This window comes from Bubalus kerabau, chromosome 6, assembly GCF_029407905.1.
Source record: "Bubalus kerabau isolate K-KA32 ecotype Philippines breed swamp buffalo chromosome 6, PCC_UOA_SB_1v2, whole genome shotgun sequence".
Taxonomy (NCBI): Eukaryota; Metazoa; Chordata; class Mammalia; order Artiodactyla; family Bovidae; genus Bubalus; species Bubalus kerabau.
The window spans coordinates 84,022,600-84,041,142 of record NC_073629.1 but is presented as its reverse complement, the minus strand read 5'-3'; the positions used below and the strand labels follow the sequence as shown (position 1 = coordinate 84,041,142).

Here is an 18,543-nt window from a genome sequence, read left to right as displayed (position 1 = left end):
AGGGCTCAGTTCCTCAGTTCTCAGGGGACACACAGATCTCCATTTCTAGTCTCCATTCAAAAGCGTTTTTCTGCATTTCTCTAATAATTAATGATGTTTAGCATCTTTTCGTGGAGAAGGCAATGGCACCCCACTCCAGTACTCTTGCCTGGAAAATCCCATGGATGGAGGAGCCTGGTAGGCTGCAGTCCATGGGGTCACGAAGAGTCGGACACGACTGAGCGGCTTCACTTTCACTTTTCACTTTCACACATTGGAGAAGGAAATGGCAACCTACTCCAGTATTCTTGCCTGGAGAATCCCAGGGACGGGGGAGCCTGGTGGGCTGCCGTCTATGGGGTCACATAGAGTTGGACACGACTGAAGCGACTTAGCAGCAGCAGCAGCAGCATCTTTTCATGTGCCTCTTGGTCATCTATATGTCTTCTTTGGAGAAATGTCTCTTTAGGTCTTCTGCTCATTTCTTGATTGGATTGTTTGGGGGGTTTTTTGGTATTGAGCTGCATGAGCTGTTAGTAGATTTTGGAGATGAATCCCTTCTCAGTTGCTTCATTTGCAAATATTTATGTGGAATCTAGAAAAATAATACAGTTCAGTTCAGTTGCTCAGTCATGTTCAACTCTGTGTGACCCCATGAACTGCTGTGACCCCATGAACCGCAGCACGCCAGTCCTCACTGTCCATCACCAACTCCTGAAGTCCACCCAGACCCATGTCCATTGAGTTGGTGAAGCCATCCAACCATCTCATCCTCTGTCGTCCCCTTCTCCTGCCCTCAATCTTTCCCAGCATCAGGGTCTTTTCCAATGAGTCCACTCTTTGCATCAGGTGGCCGAAGTATTGGAGTTTCAGTTTCAGCATCAGTCCTTCCAATGAACACACAGGACTGATCTCCTTTAGGATGGACTGGTTAGGTCTCCTTGCAGTCCAAGGGACTCTCAAGAGTCTTCAACACTACAGTTCAAAAGCGCATCAATTCCTTGGTGCTCAGTTTTCTTTATAGTCCAACTCTCACATCCATACATGACCACTGGAAAAACCATAGCTTTGACTAGATGGACCTTTGTTGACAAAGTAATGTGTCTGCTTTTTAATATGCTATCTAGGTTGGTATAACTTTCCTTCCAAGGAGTAAGCGTCTTTTCATTTCATGGCTGCAGTCACCATCTACAGTGATTTTGGAGCCCCCCAAAATAAAGTCAGCCACTGTTTCCACTGTTTCCCCATCTATTTGCCATGAAGTGATGGGACCAGATGCCATGATCTTAGTTTTCTGAAAGTTGAGCTTTAAGCCAACTTTTTTACTCTCCTGTTTCACTTTCATCAAGAGGCTTTTTAGTACCTCTTCACTTTCTGCCATAAGGGTGGTGTCATCTGCATATCTGAGGTTATTGATATGTCTCCCGGCAATCTTGATTCCAGCTTGTGCTTCTTCCAGCCCAGCATTTCTCATGATGTACTCTGCATGTAAGTTAATAAGCAGGGTGACAATATACAGCCTTGACATACTCCTTTTCCTATTTGGAACCAGTTTGTTGTTCCATGTCCAATTCTAACTGTTGCTTGCTGACCTGCATACAGATTTCTCAAGAGGCAGGTCAGGTGGTCTGGTTGCCCATCTCTTTCACATGAACCTCTTTATATGGCAGGAATAGAGATGTAGACATAGAGAATGGACATGTGGGCATGGGGGTGGGAGGAGGGGTGGGGTGACTTGGGAGAGCGGCGCTGGCTGTGTACACTAGCATATGTCAAACAGATGGCTGGTGGGCACCTGCTGCATAGTGCAGGGGGCTCAGCTTCATGCTCTGTGGTGACCTAGATGGGTGGGATGGCGGGGAGGGAGACCCACGAGGGAGAGGATATGTGTATACACACAGCTGATTTACTTCGCTGAACAGCAGAAATTGTAAAGCATTGTACAATTGTACAAAAACAACTGTACCCCCAACAAAAACAAAGGCACCCAGAGAAGCACACACAAGAAAGTGCTTTCCTTCTCGCAGCGGTCTGCCGGCACACCTAGCACCTGATTGCCATCGCCTTTTCAGTGACCTTCGTTTCAGTTTTATAAGCAGTGGAAAGAACCAGGTGACTTCTGGTGTATTCAGTTTTCAGAAGCTGAAACACCACAAAAATCCCTGAGGCAAGGAATTTCAAAGCTTGACTTCTTGATCAATATGAGGGGGGAAAGGGAGGAAAATTGTATGAACATAGCAGTTGAATATTTTTTTAAATAGTCTTATCAAAACATGTAAATAATTGGGTGCTCAGTCAGCTCAGTCATGTCTGACTCTTTGTGATACCTATGGACTCTAGCCCACCAGGCTCCTCTGTCCATGGGATTTTCCAGCCTAGAATATGATATATAGGTACAAATTCATATGGAAGGATCCTTAGGAAACTGAGATAGTTGATGGTGGTTGTTTCTGGGGAGCTGGACTGAGGGCCGGGTGCAGAAGGCAGTCCCTTTCTAGTTCACCACACCCTGTAGTTTTGCTTGAGTCCTTTATATTGATACTTTGTATATGTTATTTTTATGATGATAAAAAATTTAAGGTTATTAATTCAAAGAAAAAAATTTTTTCATTCATTAACCATGAGACACTTTCCTCAACCAAGCCTTACCTATCTTAATGAAGTGTCCTGATTCTGTGGCTCAGAATCCTGAGTTCAGGAGTTAATTTGCCCAAGATTAGACAATGCCCAAGAGTCAGGATTTGAGCCCACATCTATTTTACACATAGATCTGTGAATGCCCTTTCCCCCACCCCAGGCTCTGTCCTCCAGGGCTAGTTCATTCCACTTTCTTGTCTTTAACTGCCCAAGTAATGAGGCCTGACAGACCACCTTCATCAGGCCACACATTTATGTCAAATCCTTGAATACCAATAAATACCTGAAACCATGTTTCAAAATATACCATAAAATGTAAATAAGAATGACACATAGTCCATGTCAAGTTTATACACAGCAGCAGCAGTACGGAGTTAACAGTAAAGCACAAGGGGGAAGTTTAACTTGAAATGTTAGGCAAAACCAGTCCTAAAAGAATGAAATAATAAACTTAGGAAAAATTAATTATACCTCTGAATATACCATAAATGTGTCTTTTGTTTAAGTCAAATAAAAATGGCTTTATTAACAAATAGCCAATTATGAGTTGCTGCCTATAGTTTCATTGTTGGCTTAAGGAAACATTTCTGGTTGTTAAAAATTAATAAGCATTTGGTTTTTTATAGGATGCTATAGTTATACATGAAGTCTATGAAGAAGGGGCAGCAGCCCGAGATGGAAGACTTTGGGCTGGTGACCAGATATTAGAGGTATGTGATTATGCATTCTGGTTTATACCAGCAAGTATGGCTCCTAATTTAGTGGCCTTGATCCGCAGTCACTGTGCCGATTCACGGTCTTCTACTCAATTATGTTGTTGTAGTCACCAAGTTGTGTCCGACTCTTTTGTGACCCCATGGACTGTAGCCCATCAGGTTCCTCTGTCCATGGAATTTTCCAGGGAAGAATACTGAAGCAGGTTGCCATTTCCTTCTCCAGAGGATCTTCCTGACTCAGAGATTGAACCCATGTCTCCTGTACTGACAGGCAGATTCTTTACCACTGAGACACCTAGGAAGCCCCTACTCAATTATATCCTCACTTATTTCTTTCTCAGTGTGACAAAACATGTACTTTATTCTTTTTTCTTTTTTGATGTATATCAAATAACTGTCAGTAGAATCATGACAGATTATCAATCTAAATCTGTCTGTGAAAACTTTTTTTTTAATTAAAGGGGAAAGTACAACTAAACATTCTATAATCAGATGAAACTAGAACTTCACAATTTGATTTTTTTTTTTGCTTCCCTACTATACCTTACTAAATTCCCTTCTAAAAGCACATGCATATAGATGTACACATAAACATGCACATCTAGTATTTTAAAAAACTTTATTGCAGCTTTAAGTATTAATATTATTTTCTTATTCCTAGTAAGTATTGGCATCAAATGGAGGTCCCTGCCCTGGCACCTTTGTTTCCTAGTTGATGAAAATGTAGAATCCTCTCCCTTTAGGTGGTATATGGTACTTATTAAAAATTGAAATGCTTAACTTGCCTCTTTTTAAAGGACTCTCATTTAGCAAAGGTGTTAAAGCCTTTTAAAAAGAGCTGAGGCTGGCAACATCTAAACTAGGGGATGGATGAATGGAAAGTTAATGCCAGGCATTCTGGTAGGTGAAACTAAAGAGCTTTTTCAATGGTGTGAAACTTTTAGGCAACATTTCTTTCTTTCATTGGATGAATTTAATTGAATAGTTAACATTTTATGGTGGATATGTGCAGTTTTGCTTTGCAACCTTAATATAGCACATTATGAATGACATCATAGAATTTTATTTTTCCCTTTGGTGGTTCAAGTCTGCCTCCCAAGATGAAACCAGAGATATAATTAAGGGCAGAAAACATAGGCAAGAAGGAGTTAAAAGAGAGACCAGGCTGACTGCATATTAAATTCAGGGCAAGTTATAGGGTTTCTCTGCAGGCCTTTACTGCGCTTCATCATTGGATTAGGACATATTCCCAGTGCATTCATTAAGGTGCAAGTGTATGAGGTTAGAAAAATACACGTAGCCTCTTTGGGAATTGGCGTGACTGCCTTAGCATACAGCACTGTTTTTTGGTGGTCAGGAGTTTTGAGAATTTTTTCCCCCTCTGTAGATTTTCTAAATAACCGGTACTGTCATAATTGGCTTTATAGAGGAATAGATTGAATAATCAAAAAAGTACAGATACATACAGGCCTTGATACTTAACATGATTTGTAAGCCCACAAATTTTTCTGTAATAGTCACGTGGAGTTAAATCTAATATGTGCATTGCTTTATTGTGGCAGTGGTTGCACAGGTATAAATTCACAGTATAAACTGTATATTTTAAATATGTATAGTTTATCTTATAACAGTTATACCTCAATAAAAGAAAAATTTTTTAATTTATCTACTCGTTTTGAATAGACCCTCAGCTGTAGCCATTCTCTTTCATAAAATATATTCATGTACACGTGAACACTCAGGACAGAGTAGCATGAAGAAAGCAAATGTGTCTTAAGTGCAAGGAGAATTTGAAAGGTCAACTAAACCATTTCCTGGCATCTGGCCGAATTATATTACCCAGTGTGGATGGATGGTCTACACTTCTCATTAAAGATAGCCAGACAGGCTCTTCTCTTACACCAGGCAGGATCTTGTCCACAAAAGCATATTGTGTGTTTAGCTAAGAAATGTACCTCTCAGTTTGGTCAGGGAACACGTTTCCTTCCTAAGTAGCCGTAGACTCCACATTTGAACTTGTTCTAATTGTGGTTGCTGTATATGGATGCATAATGAGGCCTAATCAGCCTGGGGTCTGCAGGTTGCCTCAAGAAGAAGGCAGGCAAACTTTGGTACTACATTTCCAAACAATGGCCTTTCTGCTCTTGAGAGTTCTCTGCATGGTGCAGCCTGGCCTTCATGAAAAGTGAAAGTGAAGGTGAAAGTTGCTCAGTCGTGTCCGACTCTTTGCAACAGCATGGACTATGCAGTCCATGGAATTCTCCAGGCCAGAATACTGGAGTGGGTAACCTTTCCCTTTTCCAGAGAATCTTCCCAACCCAAGGATCAAACCCAGGTCTCCCGCATTGCGGGCAATTTATACCAGCTGAGCCATAAGGGAAGCCCAAGAATACTGGAGTGGGTCGCCTATCCCTTCTCCAGCAGATCTTCCCAACCTAGGAATCGAACCAGGGTCTACTGCATTGCAGGTGGATTCTTTACCAACTGGTAGCTCAACCCCTGATAGTTCAGTTGGCCTTCCATGGTTTTATACTATTGTTTTATGTTAAATTAGGACAAGCCAGATTTTGCTTACAAATATATAGTGAAATAATAGCCTGGCAAGATTTATGATTCTATGATTAACATGGGCTGTTTTCTTTCTGGTTCTTTTTTTAAGGGTCAGTCCCTCCTCTTACCCTTCCTCTATTCCCATTAACCTCTTCTATTTTTGTGCAAGTGGGGGAAGAAAGAATAGAGAGCTAATACCTGGTTTTCCCTGTGGAATAAAATAATGAGGGGCTAGTTGCCCTAGGTTGGTTATTCTTTCCTTCCAAAACAGCAACTCACCCATTTCCCCACATGCCTTTCCTCTCTCAGGGACATGATAGACCCCCATTGACAACTGGGGCTTCCTATGATCCTTCTCAAACAAGAAGCCCTGCTGTTACCACTCCTCATCCTTTACAATCAATATTCTAATGCATCTGGGGCTTATGTAAGGCACTTAATACATCACTGCACCATATTCTAACCACTCAGCAATGTTTCTCTTACAATTATTGGTGCATTTAGTGGTGTCTCTTGGCTCAGTGGTAAAGAATTTGCCAGCCAATGCAGGAGACATGAGTTTGATTCCTGGATCAGGAAGATCTCCTGGAGAAGGAAATAGCAACCCACTCTAGTATTCATGGCATTCCACTCCAGCATTCTTGCCTGGGAAATCCCAAGGATTGAGGAGCCTGGCGGGGTACAGTCCATGACATCACAAAGAGTCAGACAGGACTGAGCAACTAAACCACAACTTGATTCACAGATGAGAAAATGAAAACTTTGAACTTGCAACAGATCACTTTGATTTGAACAGACATCTTGATGCTGGTATTTAGACTGAATTGCTTTTGTAATATTAGAGTTTAATGACAGTGCTTTTAATTAAAACATAATTGTTAAGGCCTTTCAAAGGGTATTTTAGAGGCTTAGAGAATTCACCTTCAATCCATGGAGGTAACTATATTTCAGTTGAGTAGCAGAAGTGGTCTTGTGTGCCATCTATTGGAATATAGGAAAATAATCAGCTCAGACCACATTTTCTGGAGACATTGTTTTCCCCTTTGTCTGTGGGTTTACCTCGTAAACAAAAGAAGTGCAATCATGGCCCTCAAGTAATAGCGAATGCTGTCACTGAGCACCAGCCCTGACTGTAGTTACTTCAGTTCCTTGTAAAAATATGTTTCTATTTTCTGTCAACCACGTGTCAGGTCCTGTGCCAAACGTACTACAGGGTTTATTTCATTTAATCCTCACAACAAAGTACATAGATACTATAATGATTGTTGTTATTATTATCTCTAATTCATGGAAGGCAGACTTGAAACTCGTCTTGAGTTATCTCTTTAAGGTTTCACATAGTAAGTTGAAATCGGCACTCAAAGCGAATTCTATCTATATCTAAAACTTATGCTTAAATATTGTTATTCTGGGTGTTGTTAATCTAAGTGATTCACAAACCCACCAGGATATATCAGAAAAGAAAAAGCAGCTTGAAAATTAGGCTTTTAAATATTTTCTTGACTCACAGCATCAACTTTAAATAATCATTCAAAAATCACTTTCTCCAGGAAGGGCTCATTCCTCTTTTCTCCCATATATGTAATCACTCTTTAAGCACAAGTAGTGAGTCTTTGAAGTGTTAGAAGTGGAAAAGCCTTAGCCCAGCCCCTCATTGTATAGGTGAAGGAATGGCGGTCCAGAGATAGATGGACATGCCCAAGCCACACAGACTGAGACCACCATCTTGAGAGAAACTGGCCCATGGCCTGGGCCTATCCTTCCCTTGGTTTGGCTCTTTTCGTAACTATGACCTTGAAGAAGGGACCTACGACTCCCTTCTTCTGAGTCTGGGTTACTGTGTCCATCAATTTGGCCCATGTGTCAAATTGACTTAGCAACATCCATACTAGACTTTCTCTGACTGGGGAAAGTCTAAGAGTGAGATGAGGCAGCACGGTATGGAGACTGTGGCTGGAAAGATAGTCTGGGTTCATATTATGGCCCCTCCACGTGCTAGCTGTGTAACCTTGCTCAAGTCACTTAACCTCTGCATGCCTCAGTTTCCTCATCTGTAAAATGGAAATAGTATCAGAGAGTTTGTGTAAATGCTCATAAAGGGCTAATTTAATTTCAATCTCTGGATCAGAAAGACCTCCTGGGAAAGGAAATGGCAACCTACTCCAGTATTCTTGCCTGGGAGATCCCATGGACAGAAGAGCCTGGTGTTCTGTTAAACCCCGTGAACAGGACAGTCCATGGGGTCGCTAAAGAGTTGGACACCACTTAGCAACTAAACAACAACAACACAACCATTTGTTAAGTGAAAAATAAGTTGGCTGTGATTTCCATTGAACAGACAAGGGAAATGGAGCTTCACAGAGGTTACACAACTTGCCCAGACTCACATGACTGACTAGAAGCAGGGCCTCAGTGTCACTCAGTGCTGTTTCCACTATATTTGCTCTCTAATGCATGGCCCTGTCTGTACTCACTTAGATCCAGATTCAAATCAGTGGACTTCAGAAAGTATTTGACCATGTCAGAAATATCAGCCCCTCGTTTCCTCCTGGCCTGTTCTGAAATAGTTGTGATGTTAGCAATTAAGAGTGAGGATGTCAAATTCAATCAGCAAAGTGAATCCAAAAAATGCTGACCAAATACTAATATTTATTTCCCCTTTGACCTCAATTGAATGAGCCAAGTAGTCCCTGCTGTCTCGTGTTGAGTCCATAGTAAAGTTCACAGCTACCTAAAATTGCATTGTCATGTGACTAACCCACCCTCTATAATTACTTGGGGCAGGGGAGTGTAAGGGCCATGTCCATGGTACGTGAAGCAGCTATGACTGCTATTGGGCACTCCCTGTGTGCTTTGGGACTGGCTGGAAATTTCTGGAGGTTTTTCACTGATTGGGTCAAGGAGCTTCTGAAGGCAGAGAGGTCTCTGCTATTGCATCCCTGTCTCAGATGCCTGTTGTTCCAGGTTAATGGGATTGACCTGCGGAGCGCCAGCCATGAAGAAGCCATCACAGCCCTGAGGCAGACCCCCCAGAAGGTGCGACTGGTGGTGTATAGAGGTGAAGCACACTACAGGGATGAGGAGAACCTGGAGATTTTCCCCGTGGATCTGCAGAAGAAGGCTGGTCGCGGACTGGGCTTGAGCATCGTTGGAAAACGGTAAGGAAATGGTGTCAGAGTCAGGATTGATCAGCCTTGTTCCTTCAGAGTTCTAGGGACTAAAGCTGATAAACACTGAAAGATAAAGCCATGTATAAACTAATGATGTGATTTCTAAAATTAACATTTTTATGACTATTTGAATGAGATAGGTCATGTTACTAAGCAAGACCTTAGCCAAGAAACGTGTCATATAAAGATAAAGTGAAGTGAAGTTGCTCAGTTGTGTTCGACTTTTTGCAACCCCATGGACTGTAGCCTGCCAGGCTTCTCCATCCATGGGATTTTCCAGGCAAGAGTACTGGAGTGGGTTTCCATTTCCTTCTCCAGGGGATCTTCCCGACCCAGGGATTGAGCCCAGGTCTCCCGCATTGCAGGCAGACACTTTACCCTCTGAGCTAACCCAAATCAACCCAGACTGTTCTGACTTTTTTCCTCTTAAAGAGTAAAAACAGAGTCAACAAGGTTCTTTCTACTTGGAGTCACTTAGATCTAAGGCTGGCAGGGGTTGATTAAAGCAACCATACCTAAGAAACAGCTGGTATCAGGAAAGAGATTTACATATACAGTGTTGGGTTAGGAAAATTGCTCTACCATGGAGTGCCATGTTAATTTCATACTCTGTTAAACCAGTTGAGGAGTTACTGAAACTAGCTGAGTTGACATGGTCAAGAGACATTGATTCTTCATGACAGTAGTCTTCTATTAAGAAAGATATCCTGCAAATAATAGCTTGCACCAAAAATATAGGTAGATCCTGGTGACCAGGCTACTCTTTTGAAATCTATGCTCCTTACCCATGTGATAGGAATTGCAGTAATTATTTCAGAACAGTATTAGTAGACTAGAGAAATCAGTAAGATCTTGAAACTGTAGTTCCAGCCTCCACAGTTTACTGGCTTTAGATATTTAGTGTGTATTTATTCCAACAGGGCTGCAGGATTTTCGTGTGATGCCCCAATATAGCCTTAAATGGTATCAACCATATTCTTAGGAAGAATCAAAGTTGGTTTTATATATTGTGTCATGTACCCCCACTGACCTCTGTTGACTAGCCTGGTGCTTTGTTCCAAATGGTCTGGTCTATTATTAAGATATTAGCTACCATTTTTGAGCACTGGTTTTGTGCCTTGTACTGTGTAGTCATGATCTTATATTTTATTTCAGCACCATAAAACCATCACTTTGGAAATGTGTTACAAAACAAAAGAGCTGAGACTCATATTTATAAGCATACTCAGTATCCTGTGGGTGAAGAATAACTGACGGAGCCCACGTTGAAGCTTGCTTTCTTGTTGTGATCATACATGTGCCTGGAGAGAGTCCTTTTAGAATAATGTTTTTTTCTTTATTGTCTCATAGTGAGTGGATTGATGAAATAACCTTCATACAACATGAGCACTTTAGATTGAGTTTGTAAGGAACATTTACATTCTTAGCACAAAAGGTTTTATTGTAGAAGATCAGATGTATAAGCTCTCAAAATTCTTTGCCTAGCAATTCCATAACTAGGAATTTATCCTAAATACAGGCTGTAGATACGTTATTCACTGCACATGGCTTACAGTAGCTAGAGAAGTAAATAACCTATATTTCCATCAACAGTTTACTAATAAATGAATTTAACGAATAGTAATAGTTCCTGTAATGCTCAAAATTCTCCAAGCCAGGCTTCAGCAATATGTGAACCGTGAACTTCCTGATGTTCAAGCTGGTTTTAGAAAAGGCAGAGGAACCAGAGATCAAATTGCCAACATCTGCTGGATCATGGAAAAAGCAAGAGAATTCCAGAAAAGCATCTATTTCTGCTTTATTGACTATGCCAAAGCCTTTGACTGTGTAGATCACAATAAACTGTGGAAAATTCTGAAAGAGATGGGAATACCAGACCACCTGATCTGCCTCTTGAGAAATTTGTATGCACGTCAGGAAGCAGCAGTTAGAACTGGACATGGAACAACAGACTGGTTCCAAATAGGAAAAGGAGTACATCAAGGCTGTATATTGTCACCCTGTTTATTTAACTTATATGCAGAGTACATCATGAGAAACGCTGGACTGGAAGAAATACATGCTGGAATCAAGATTGCCGGGAGAAATATCAATAACCTCAGATATGCAGATGACACCACCCTTATGGCAGAAAGTGAAGAGGAACTCAAAAGCCTCTTGATGAAAGTGAAAGTGGAGAGTGAACAAGTTGGCTTAAAGCTCAACATTCAGAAAACGAAGATCATGGCATCCGGTCCCATTACTTCATGGGAAATAGATGGGGAAACAGTGCAAACAGTCTCAGACTTTCTTTTTCTGGGCTCCAAAATCACTGCAGATGGTGACTGCAGCCATGAAATGAAAAGACGCTTACTCCTTGGAAGGAAAGTTATGACCAACCTAGATAGCATGTTGAAAAGCAGAGACATTACTTTGCCAACAAAGGTCCGTCTAGTCAAGGCTATGGTTTTTCCTGTGGTCATGTATGGATGTGAGAGTTGGACTGTGAAGGAGGCTGAGCGCCGAAGAATTGATGCTTTTGAACTGTGGTGTTGGAGAAGACTCTTGAGAGTCCCTTGGACTGCAAGGAGATCCAACCAGTCCATTCTAAAGGAGATCAGTCCTGGGATTTCTTTGGAAGGAATGATGCTAAAGCTGAAACTCCAGTACTTTGGCCACATCATGCAAAGAGTTGACTCATTGGAAAAGACTCTGATGCTGGGAGGGATTAGGGGCAAGAGGAGAAGGGGATGACAGAGGATGAGATCCTGGTTGGCATCACTGACTCAACGGGCGTGAGTCTCAGTGAACTCCGGGAGTTGGTAATGGACAGGGACGCCTGGCGTGCTGTGATTCATGGGGTCTCAAAGAGTCAGACACGACTGATCTGATCTGATCTGAATAGTTCCTCAAAACATTGGGTAAGCTCCAAGTGGTAATAAAGACCAATTGCCAAAGTGTGTTAAGTGAAAGAAAAAAAGTTAAAGCTGGAGGGAAAAAAAGACTATATGTTCTTTTATATCCATTTACACACATATGTACTATACACATGTGCATTGCTTTTGTATCCACAGAATATTGGTCTTCCCAGGTGGCTCAGTGGTAAAGAATCCATCTGCCAATGCAGGAGGCATGGGTTCAACCCCTGTGTTCAGGAAGATCCCCTGGAGGAGAAAATGACAACCCCCTCCAATATTCTTACCTGGGAAATGCCATGGACAGAGGAGCCTGGTGGGCGGTAGTCCATGGGGGGTCACAAAGAGTTGAACACAACTGAGTGACTGAGCTCACATGCACACAGAATGCCTCTTGGAGATAATAAAGAAATGGGAAACATTGGTTATTTCTGAGAAGGGAATTGGGGGCGGGGAACAGACGAGAGGTGAAATTTTCAAGGTCACCCCTTCTTAACCTCTTGAATTTTGAGACATACACTTATTTATTCATCAAATAAATATAACTACAACCTTAAAGTAATAAAGGCAGGGAAAGAGAGGAAGAGTGAGAAAGAGACTAGAAACAGATGAGATGATAATAATTGAGCTAATTGCTAAAGAAATACTGTGTCTAACAGTACTTAGCTGTTTTTTAAAGTGAATTTCCATTTCATTTCACTAAAATTATCCTCTTGCAGAAATTATGCCCTTGGGCCAGTGAAAGTGAATAATACAATAGGCAACATAAATACATATAAGCTATTTAAAGGGTGAGCACTCTGAGGCTTATCATTTGGGAAGAATATCTGTAATCTCAGGTTTAATATAGAAATATTGGGTTGTGCCATTACTCTGCTTTATGGTATTCACAGAAATGGAAGTGGAGTGTTTATTTCTGACATCGTGAAAGGTGGAGCCGCAGACCTTGATGGGAGATTAATTCAAGGAGATCAAATCTTATCTGTGAATGGGGAGGACATGAGAAGTGCTTCCCAGGAGACGGTGGCCACTATCCTCAAGGTGAGTCCGTAGCTGCTTTCTGCCTGGCTGGTATAACTCAAGTCCAATGGGAGTAGTTCTAATTTAGCTTTTTTATAAATGTGTTGAATTTTATAAAATGCATTGATGCTGGTTTTTTACTAGAGACCTAATCTCTGATTATTTTAATCAATTAGGAATAGCTCCTAAAGAAAGCTATTGTATTGACTAACAGGATTGAAGGGAACCTTGTTTGGGGATTTAAGCTAGTTTTTCATACTTTTGAGAATTCCAAGTAGCCGCAGTTGTCCTCTAAAACCATTCAATGGGATAGGTTCTCCTGGAGTCACAAAATGTATCCTTTTCCCTCTTGGGCTATATTATCATGAATTCATCAAATTCAGCTTTTATTGCTTGAAGGAATATTTAAGATGCTAAAGACCAAATCCTCTATCTCACAATGAAGTCCTGACCAAAGTAGAGTGGCATGCCCAGATACCAGAGCTGTGCTTGAGGAGTTTTTCTGTCTCTCAAGCTGTTTCTTACTGAGGCTGTAGAGTGACTGGGGCTCAAGATTCCCTTCCAACTGACTGTTTCTGCCACATGGACCCTACCTGCCTTGGAAGAAACTGGTGAATAAAAATCCTTGTAAATGGCCATTCAGCTCTCACCAGGTGTATCTTATTCTGTTTCACAAATAATAGTAGTCGTAGGAGCTTTTACAAAATAAATGAATTCTGTTTCTTTTAAAATCCTGATTTTCTAAAATAGTTAACTATCAGTTATTACTCAGGAGAGGACTTCTATCAGATTACCCGTGTGTTACCTCTGTGTTTGATTTTTCCCCATCCTCCTTTTTACCACTTTTTCTTCATCATTTCACTGTTCACAAATGCTTTCATCAGAAGGGTAAAGAAAGAGAAAGGAGGTGAATTGAAATATAATCTTTTTAACATGTTTGAAGAAGTCAGGAAATCATGAGATGAGTAGCATTGAGTTAATAAATGTCTGTGACCTTATGTGATTTTTTTTGATAACTGAATTTCCTTTCTACCTGTGGCCTTCATCAGCCATTTATGTTCTTGGCTGCAGAGATCAGTGGAGGCACTACCATAATAATTTAGGACGCAGATGCTACTGTTTTTCACCTGTTCTTTTCTTGTCTTCCCCAGTGTGCACAGGGCCTTGTGCAGCTGGAGATTGGAAGACTCCGAGCTGGTTCCTGGACCTCCTCGAGGAAGACATCACAGAACAGTCAGGTTGTTGATGGCTTCCTGTTAGACTCACTCACTCAGCTGTCCCAATCGGGAGAATTTTTCCCATTTCATAAACGATCGTTTGGAAATAATATGTAATATATAACATATCCATGACACTAAGTTTGGTGTACTTTAATGTGTTTGAAATAAAAAATGAAAGGTGGGATGGAAACTCATTAATCCCTATATTTTTCTCTCCTTTATTGCCTGCAAATATTTTCTTAGAACCACTTTTCTCTCCCACTATTCTATATTGCCTAGGCATTGCATGTACACAGCTGTGTTTATTTAAAAAAAAAAGAAGCAACATCTGGTGGTAATTTGACCCTCATTAGCACAACATTGTTCTATTCATTCAATTAAATATTGCTATAAAGTTAACTTGTGAATAGCCACTCCCACATGCTGAGGGCAGTTAATGGTATATTCCTGGGAGAGCAAAGTATGGGGGTTTCTCCTGTAGGAGGGAGGCCTTAGTGGGTGATATTTTGTGGGTTAGCAAACATCTCATTTATTTGCAATGCTGATGTAAATGCCACTTTTTTTCCCTAACAAAGTATATTTCACTGTATTTTTTTTTCACTGTGATGTCTGACAAAATCAAGATGGTAGACTATATGTTAAGTCTTATTTCGTATATAATTAAACTATAGAAATGTACATGTGACTCCCTAATCCCCTTTGTGGGTTATTAGATGGGCCTTTGTTTTGAGGTTAAAAGCATGATGACTTTTGGTCTCCTTCCTGATTTCCTTAGACTTAAAACCTCTCCAAGGCCTTTGTTTGGAAGGCATTCTGATTTTATGGTTAGCCCACAGGTGCTTCTGGAATCCTATTAGCTGCCCCTTTTGCCTCATTTATGTTAGGAAATGAGTGAAGAAAAATACCATTGTTCAAATAGAATCACAAGTTAGTTGGCTCGTCTTAGATAATTTTTAGGGCAAGCAAACCGAGTAAACATCGTTAAGTTTTTTGGGCTTTTTGTTGTTGTATTTGCATTTCTGGCTTATGTAATGGGTAGCAAATATCATGTGTATTAAAAGACAGTGAGTGGTGCAGTAGGATTCTAGGCATCAATAAATAGTGAAAATTCTGATCAGACTTGTATCAAAAGTGGGAACTTGAGATTCAAAATAGTTGTCTTGGGGGTGTGGGCTCAATCGCTCTGTTGTGTCCAACTCTTTGCAACCCCATGGGCTGTAGCCCACCAGGTGCCTCTGTCCATGGGATACTCCAGGCAAGAATACTGGAGTGGGTTGCCATTTCCTCCTCCAGGGGATCTTCCCAACCCAGGAGTTGAACGAAATCTCCATCTCCTGCATTGCAGGCAAATTCTTTACTAGTCGAGCCATTGGGGAAGCTACTAGTTGTCTTGGCTTCTTCCTTAATGAAAGAGTCAACTTAAGAGATTTCATCAAAGCCCCTTTGGACATAAGGGTTACAATGTAGAATAGACAACACTGGAGATGAATTTTTTTTCCTATAGAGTACGTGAAGGTGACACAGAAGAAAAGGAGTTTGATAAACTGAAGAGAACGAGAAGGCCTCCCAGACAGAGAATGTAGCGTAGGCAGAAGCACAAAGGGGTCCAAGGAGCTCTGGTGTTTTAAAAAAGAGTTTGAACTGACAGGTGGGGTGGTGGGTAGAACTGGATTTCTGTCCTTGAAGATTGTATATATGCATCCAGGAGATTAATAAAGTTCATACTCACATGAGATAACAAATTTAGAGATTCTACCATTAAATGTCAAAAAGCCCACCATTACCATTTATCTGGTAGGTAAATATGAGCTGTCATATTTTGGAAACCTGTGATGAAGTATCAAATACTTTTCTCTAACCTCTTTACACAGAATTTTCATTTCAGAGGATAGCAGTTTAATTCAATGTTAAGAAAAACAGCAAATATATTCTATCCTTACTTTATCCTTAAAAGTAAGACCCACATGAAATGCATCTGTACTGATAGGTAGCTAATGGGAAGGAGGCCAGTAGCAGGCTGTGAAAAGGAAGTGTCCTGCATCTTCATGAGCTGAAGACCAGCCCATGACCCAGATGGAGAAAAAGAGGAAGCTGTTCCCAAACATTTCACCTAACAAAGAAAATATAGTAAAATATTAATTTTGGAATCTAGGTGGTATGTCTACTGTATCATTCAACTTTTCTATAAATTTAAAATTTTTCATATTTAGGGAACATTAAAATATTAAGCAACTTGCATCATACTAAGGAAATGGATCAAATTATAATTTGTCAGGTGATAATTGTAGTCTTAGATTTACTTTAAAATTTTGAGGCAATTAAGCATAACCTTGAGAGTTTGATATAAAAAAGTTCTTTATTCATTATTGATGTCATTGTTGTGTGCATTGGGAAGATCCTTCACTGTGCATATGATTTTCATTAAATAGCCCAGCCAAACATGGCTATAGATTATCTAAATTTATTTAAATAAACATTAGATTTATTTAAAAGGACAGTAATGAAGGGGGCACTAGTAGTAAAGAATCTGCCTGCCAGTGCTGGAGACATAAGAGACTTGGGTTCGATTCCTGGATCAGGAAGATCCCCTGGAGGAGGAAGTGGCAACCCACTCCAGTATTCTTGCCTGGAGAATCCATGGACAGTGGAGCCTGCTGGGCTATGGTCCACAGGGTCACAAAGAGTCAGACACGACTGAAGTGACCTAGCACAATGGAGGTATAGCAGATTGAGCTGAATTATTACCAACTCTAGGAAAATCTTTGAGAAAAAAAATTTTTAATATTCCTAAAATAACATATTCCCTTGATATTTGCTGCTTTTTCTTATAGTTGAGCATTCTATATAATCAAGTTCCTGTTGATCTAGATTTTCAGTTCAGTTGCTCAGTCATGTCTGACTCTTTATGACTCCACGGGCTGCAGCACACCAGGCTTCCCTGTCCATCACCAATTCCCAGAGCTTGTTTTACCAAAATAGCTCATGTATTTGAGTAATAAGAAAATACATGTTAAATGCACCCCCCAGTGACACTTAGTGTCATTAACTGATCATATGTAAACACTGTGTAACACACTAGGAAAATGTTTCTGATTTCATGTGGCACACAAAGAGCTGAAATTACTGCATGCTTTCTACCTTGATGATTGAAACCACGTATAAAAGCACATATAATGGAGAAAGTAGTGGAGCAAATGGTAAATGGGGCTCTTTAGGGTGATGAGAGAGGGAGTGTGAGTTTTCCTTTTTGTTTTCTTTTTTGGCCTCCACAGAGTTTTCTATTACATGGTTATGGTTACTTCAGTAGGTAAAACAGTAATAATAAGTATGAATTTCTAAAACTGACCACTGAGTTTCCTTTTCAGGGGAGTCAGCATAGCACACACAGCAGCTTCCATCCTTCCCTGGCTCCTGTCATCACCAGCCTGCAAAACCTGGTTGGCACAAAACGAGCTTCAGATCCTTCCCCCCAAAATTCAGGTATTACTTCAGACACACCATCAGCAAAACCATCCTGTTACCCAATCTTTTTTTTTTAATTAAAAAAAAAAATTACTGGAATATAGTTGATTTACAATGTTGTGTTAGTTTCAGGTGTATAGCAAAAATGTTTTTAAACCTTTGAACACGGCCACATAAGCCCCAAACTTTCTGAAAGCCCTGTTCTAAAGGAAGGAAAGCCATAGAGATCTGTGTTTGAAATGTGCCTTAACTTTACACATGAAAAGAAGAAAAGCAGAAATCTAAAGTACTTCATAAAGTAAAACCATTTCCAAAGACAAAATTTAAAAATTATGGGTCACTCAAGGAAGGTCAGAGTGTGTATCCCATCATGGGTGGGCCAGGGAAGGGGGGGTTTAAGTCTTTCCTTGGGTAAAGTTATCTTTGATTAAGGCAGAAAAATGTGCTGTGAGGCACAAATGGCTCACCCCCCAAGCCATTTACTCACCATATTCCAGGCAGCTGCTGCCATAGTCCATCTGCTTTTGTCAGACCAAATGATTATGGCCACATCTATCTCAAACAGAAGGATTTGTTAAAAATAGAGGACATAACCCCTGATAGATGGTCGCCAGTTAGAGTTTTGAGAAAGGGTACAATGCTTTCTTGCCTCAGCATTCTCTCCTTAAAGACCGATAAAATGATGCCATTTTCATGGGACAATATTATATCCTAGATATGTTATCTCTTACTTTTAAAAAGTTAATTTGTTGCTTTTTTATAGGCACAGATGTGGGACCAAGGACCGTTGAGATAATCAGGGTAAGTCAATGATTTTGTTTTTTATTTTTTTCTGATTTGTTTTGGATTTGCATAATATGTACATCTTCACCTCAATGCAATATATTGGATTGTT

At 40.5% G+C, this 18,543-nt stretch overlaps 1 protein-coding gene across 4 annotated transcripts in view; it reads left to right on the top strand.

The window, feature by feature from the left end:
* The window catches only part of PATJ (PATJ crumbs cell polarity complex component), a 383,451-nt gene that overhangs the window by 324,681 nt on the left and 40,227 nt on the right, over positions 1 to 18,543 (top strand). For all 4 annotated transcript variants that reach the window (XR_008715910.1, XM_055585657.1, XM_055585656.1 and 1 more), the window contains exons 35-40: positions 3,243 to 3,326; positions 8,847 to 9,040; positions 12,840 to 12,987; positions 14,118 to 14,204; positions 17,552 to 17,666; positions 18,412 to 18,449. Coding sequence is in view for 3 of the 4 variants with exons in the window: in XM_055585657.1 (XP_055441632.1) it covers positions 3,243 to 3,326; positions 8,847 to 9,040; positions 12,840 to 12,987; positions 14,118 to 14,204; positions 17,552 to 17,666; positions 18,412 to 18,449 (666 nt within the window). In the remaining variant the exon portion in view is untranslated. The remainder of the gene's footprint in view (positions 1 to 3,242; positions 3,327 to 8,846; positions 9,041 to 12,839; positions 12,988 to 14,117; positions 14,205 to 17,551; positions 17,667 to 18,411; positions 18,450 to 18,543) is intronic.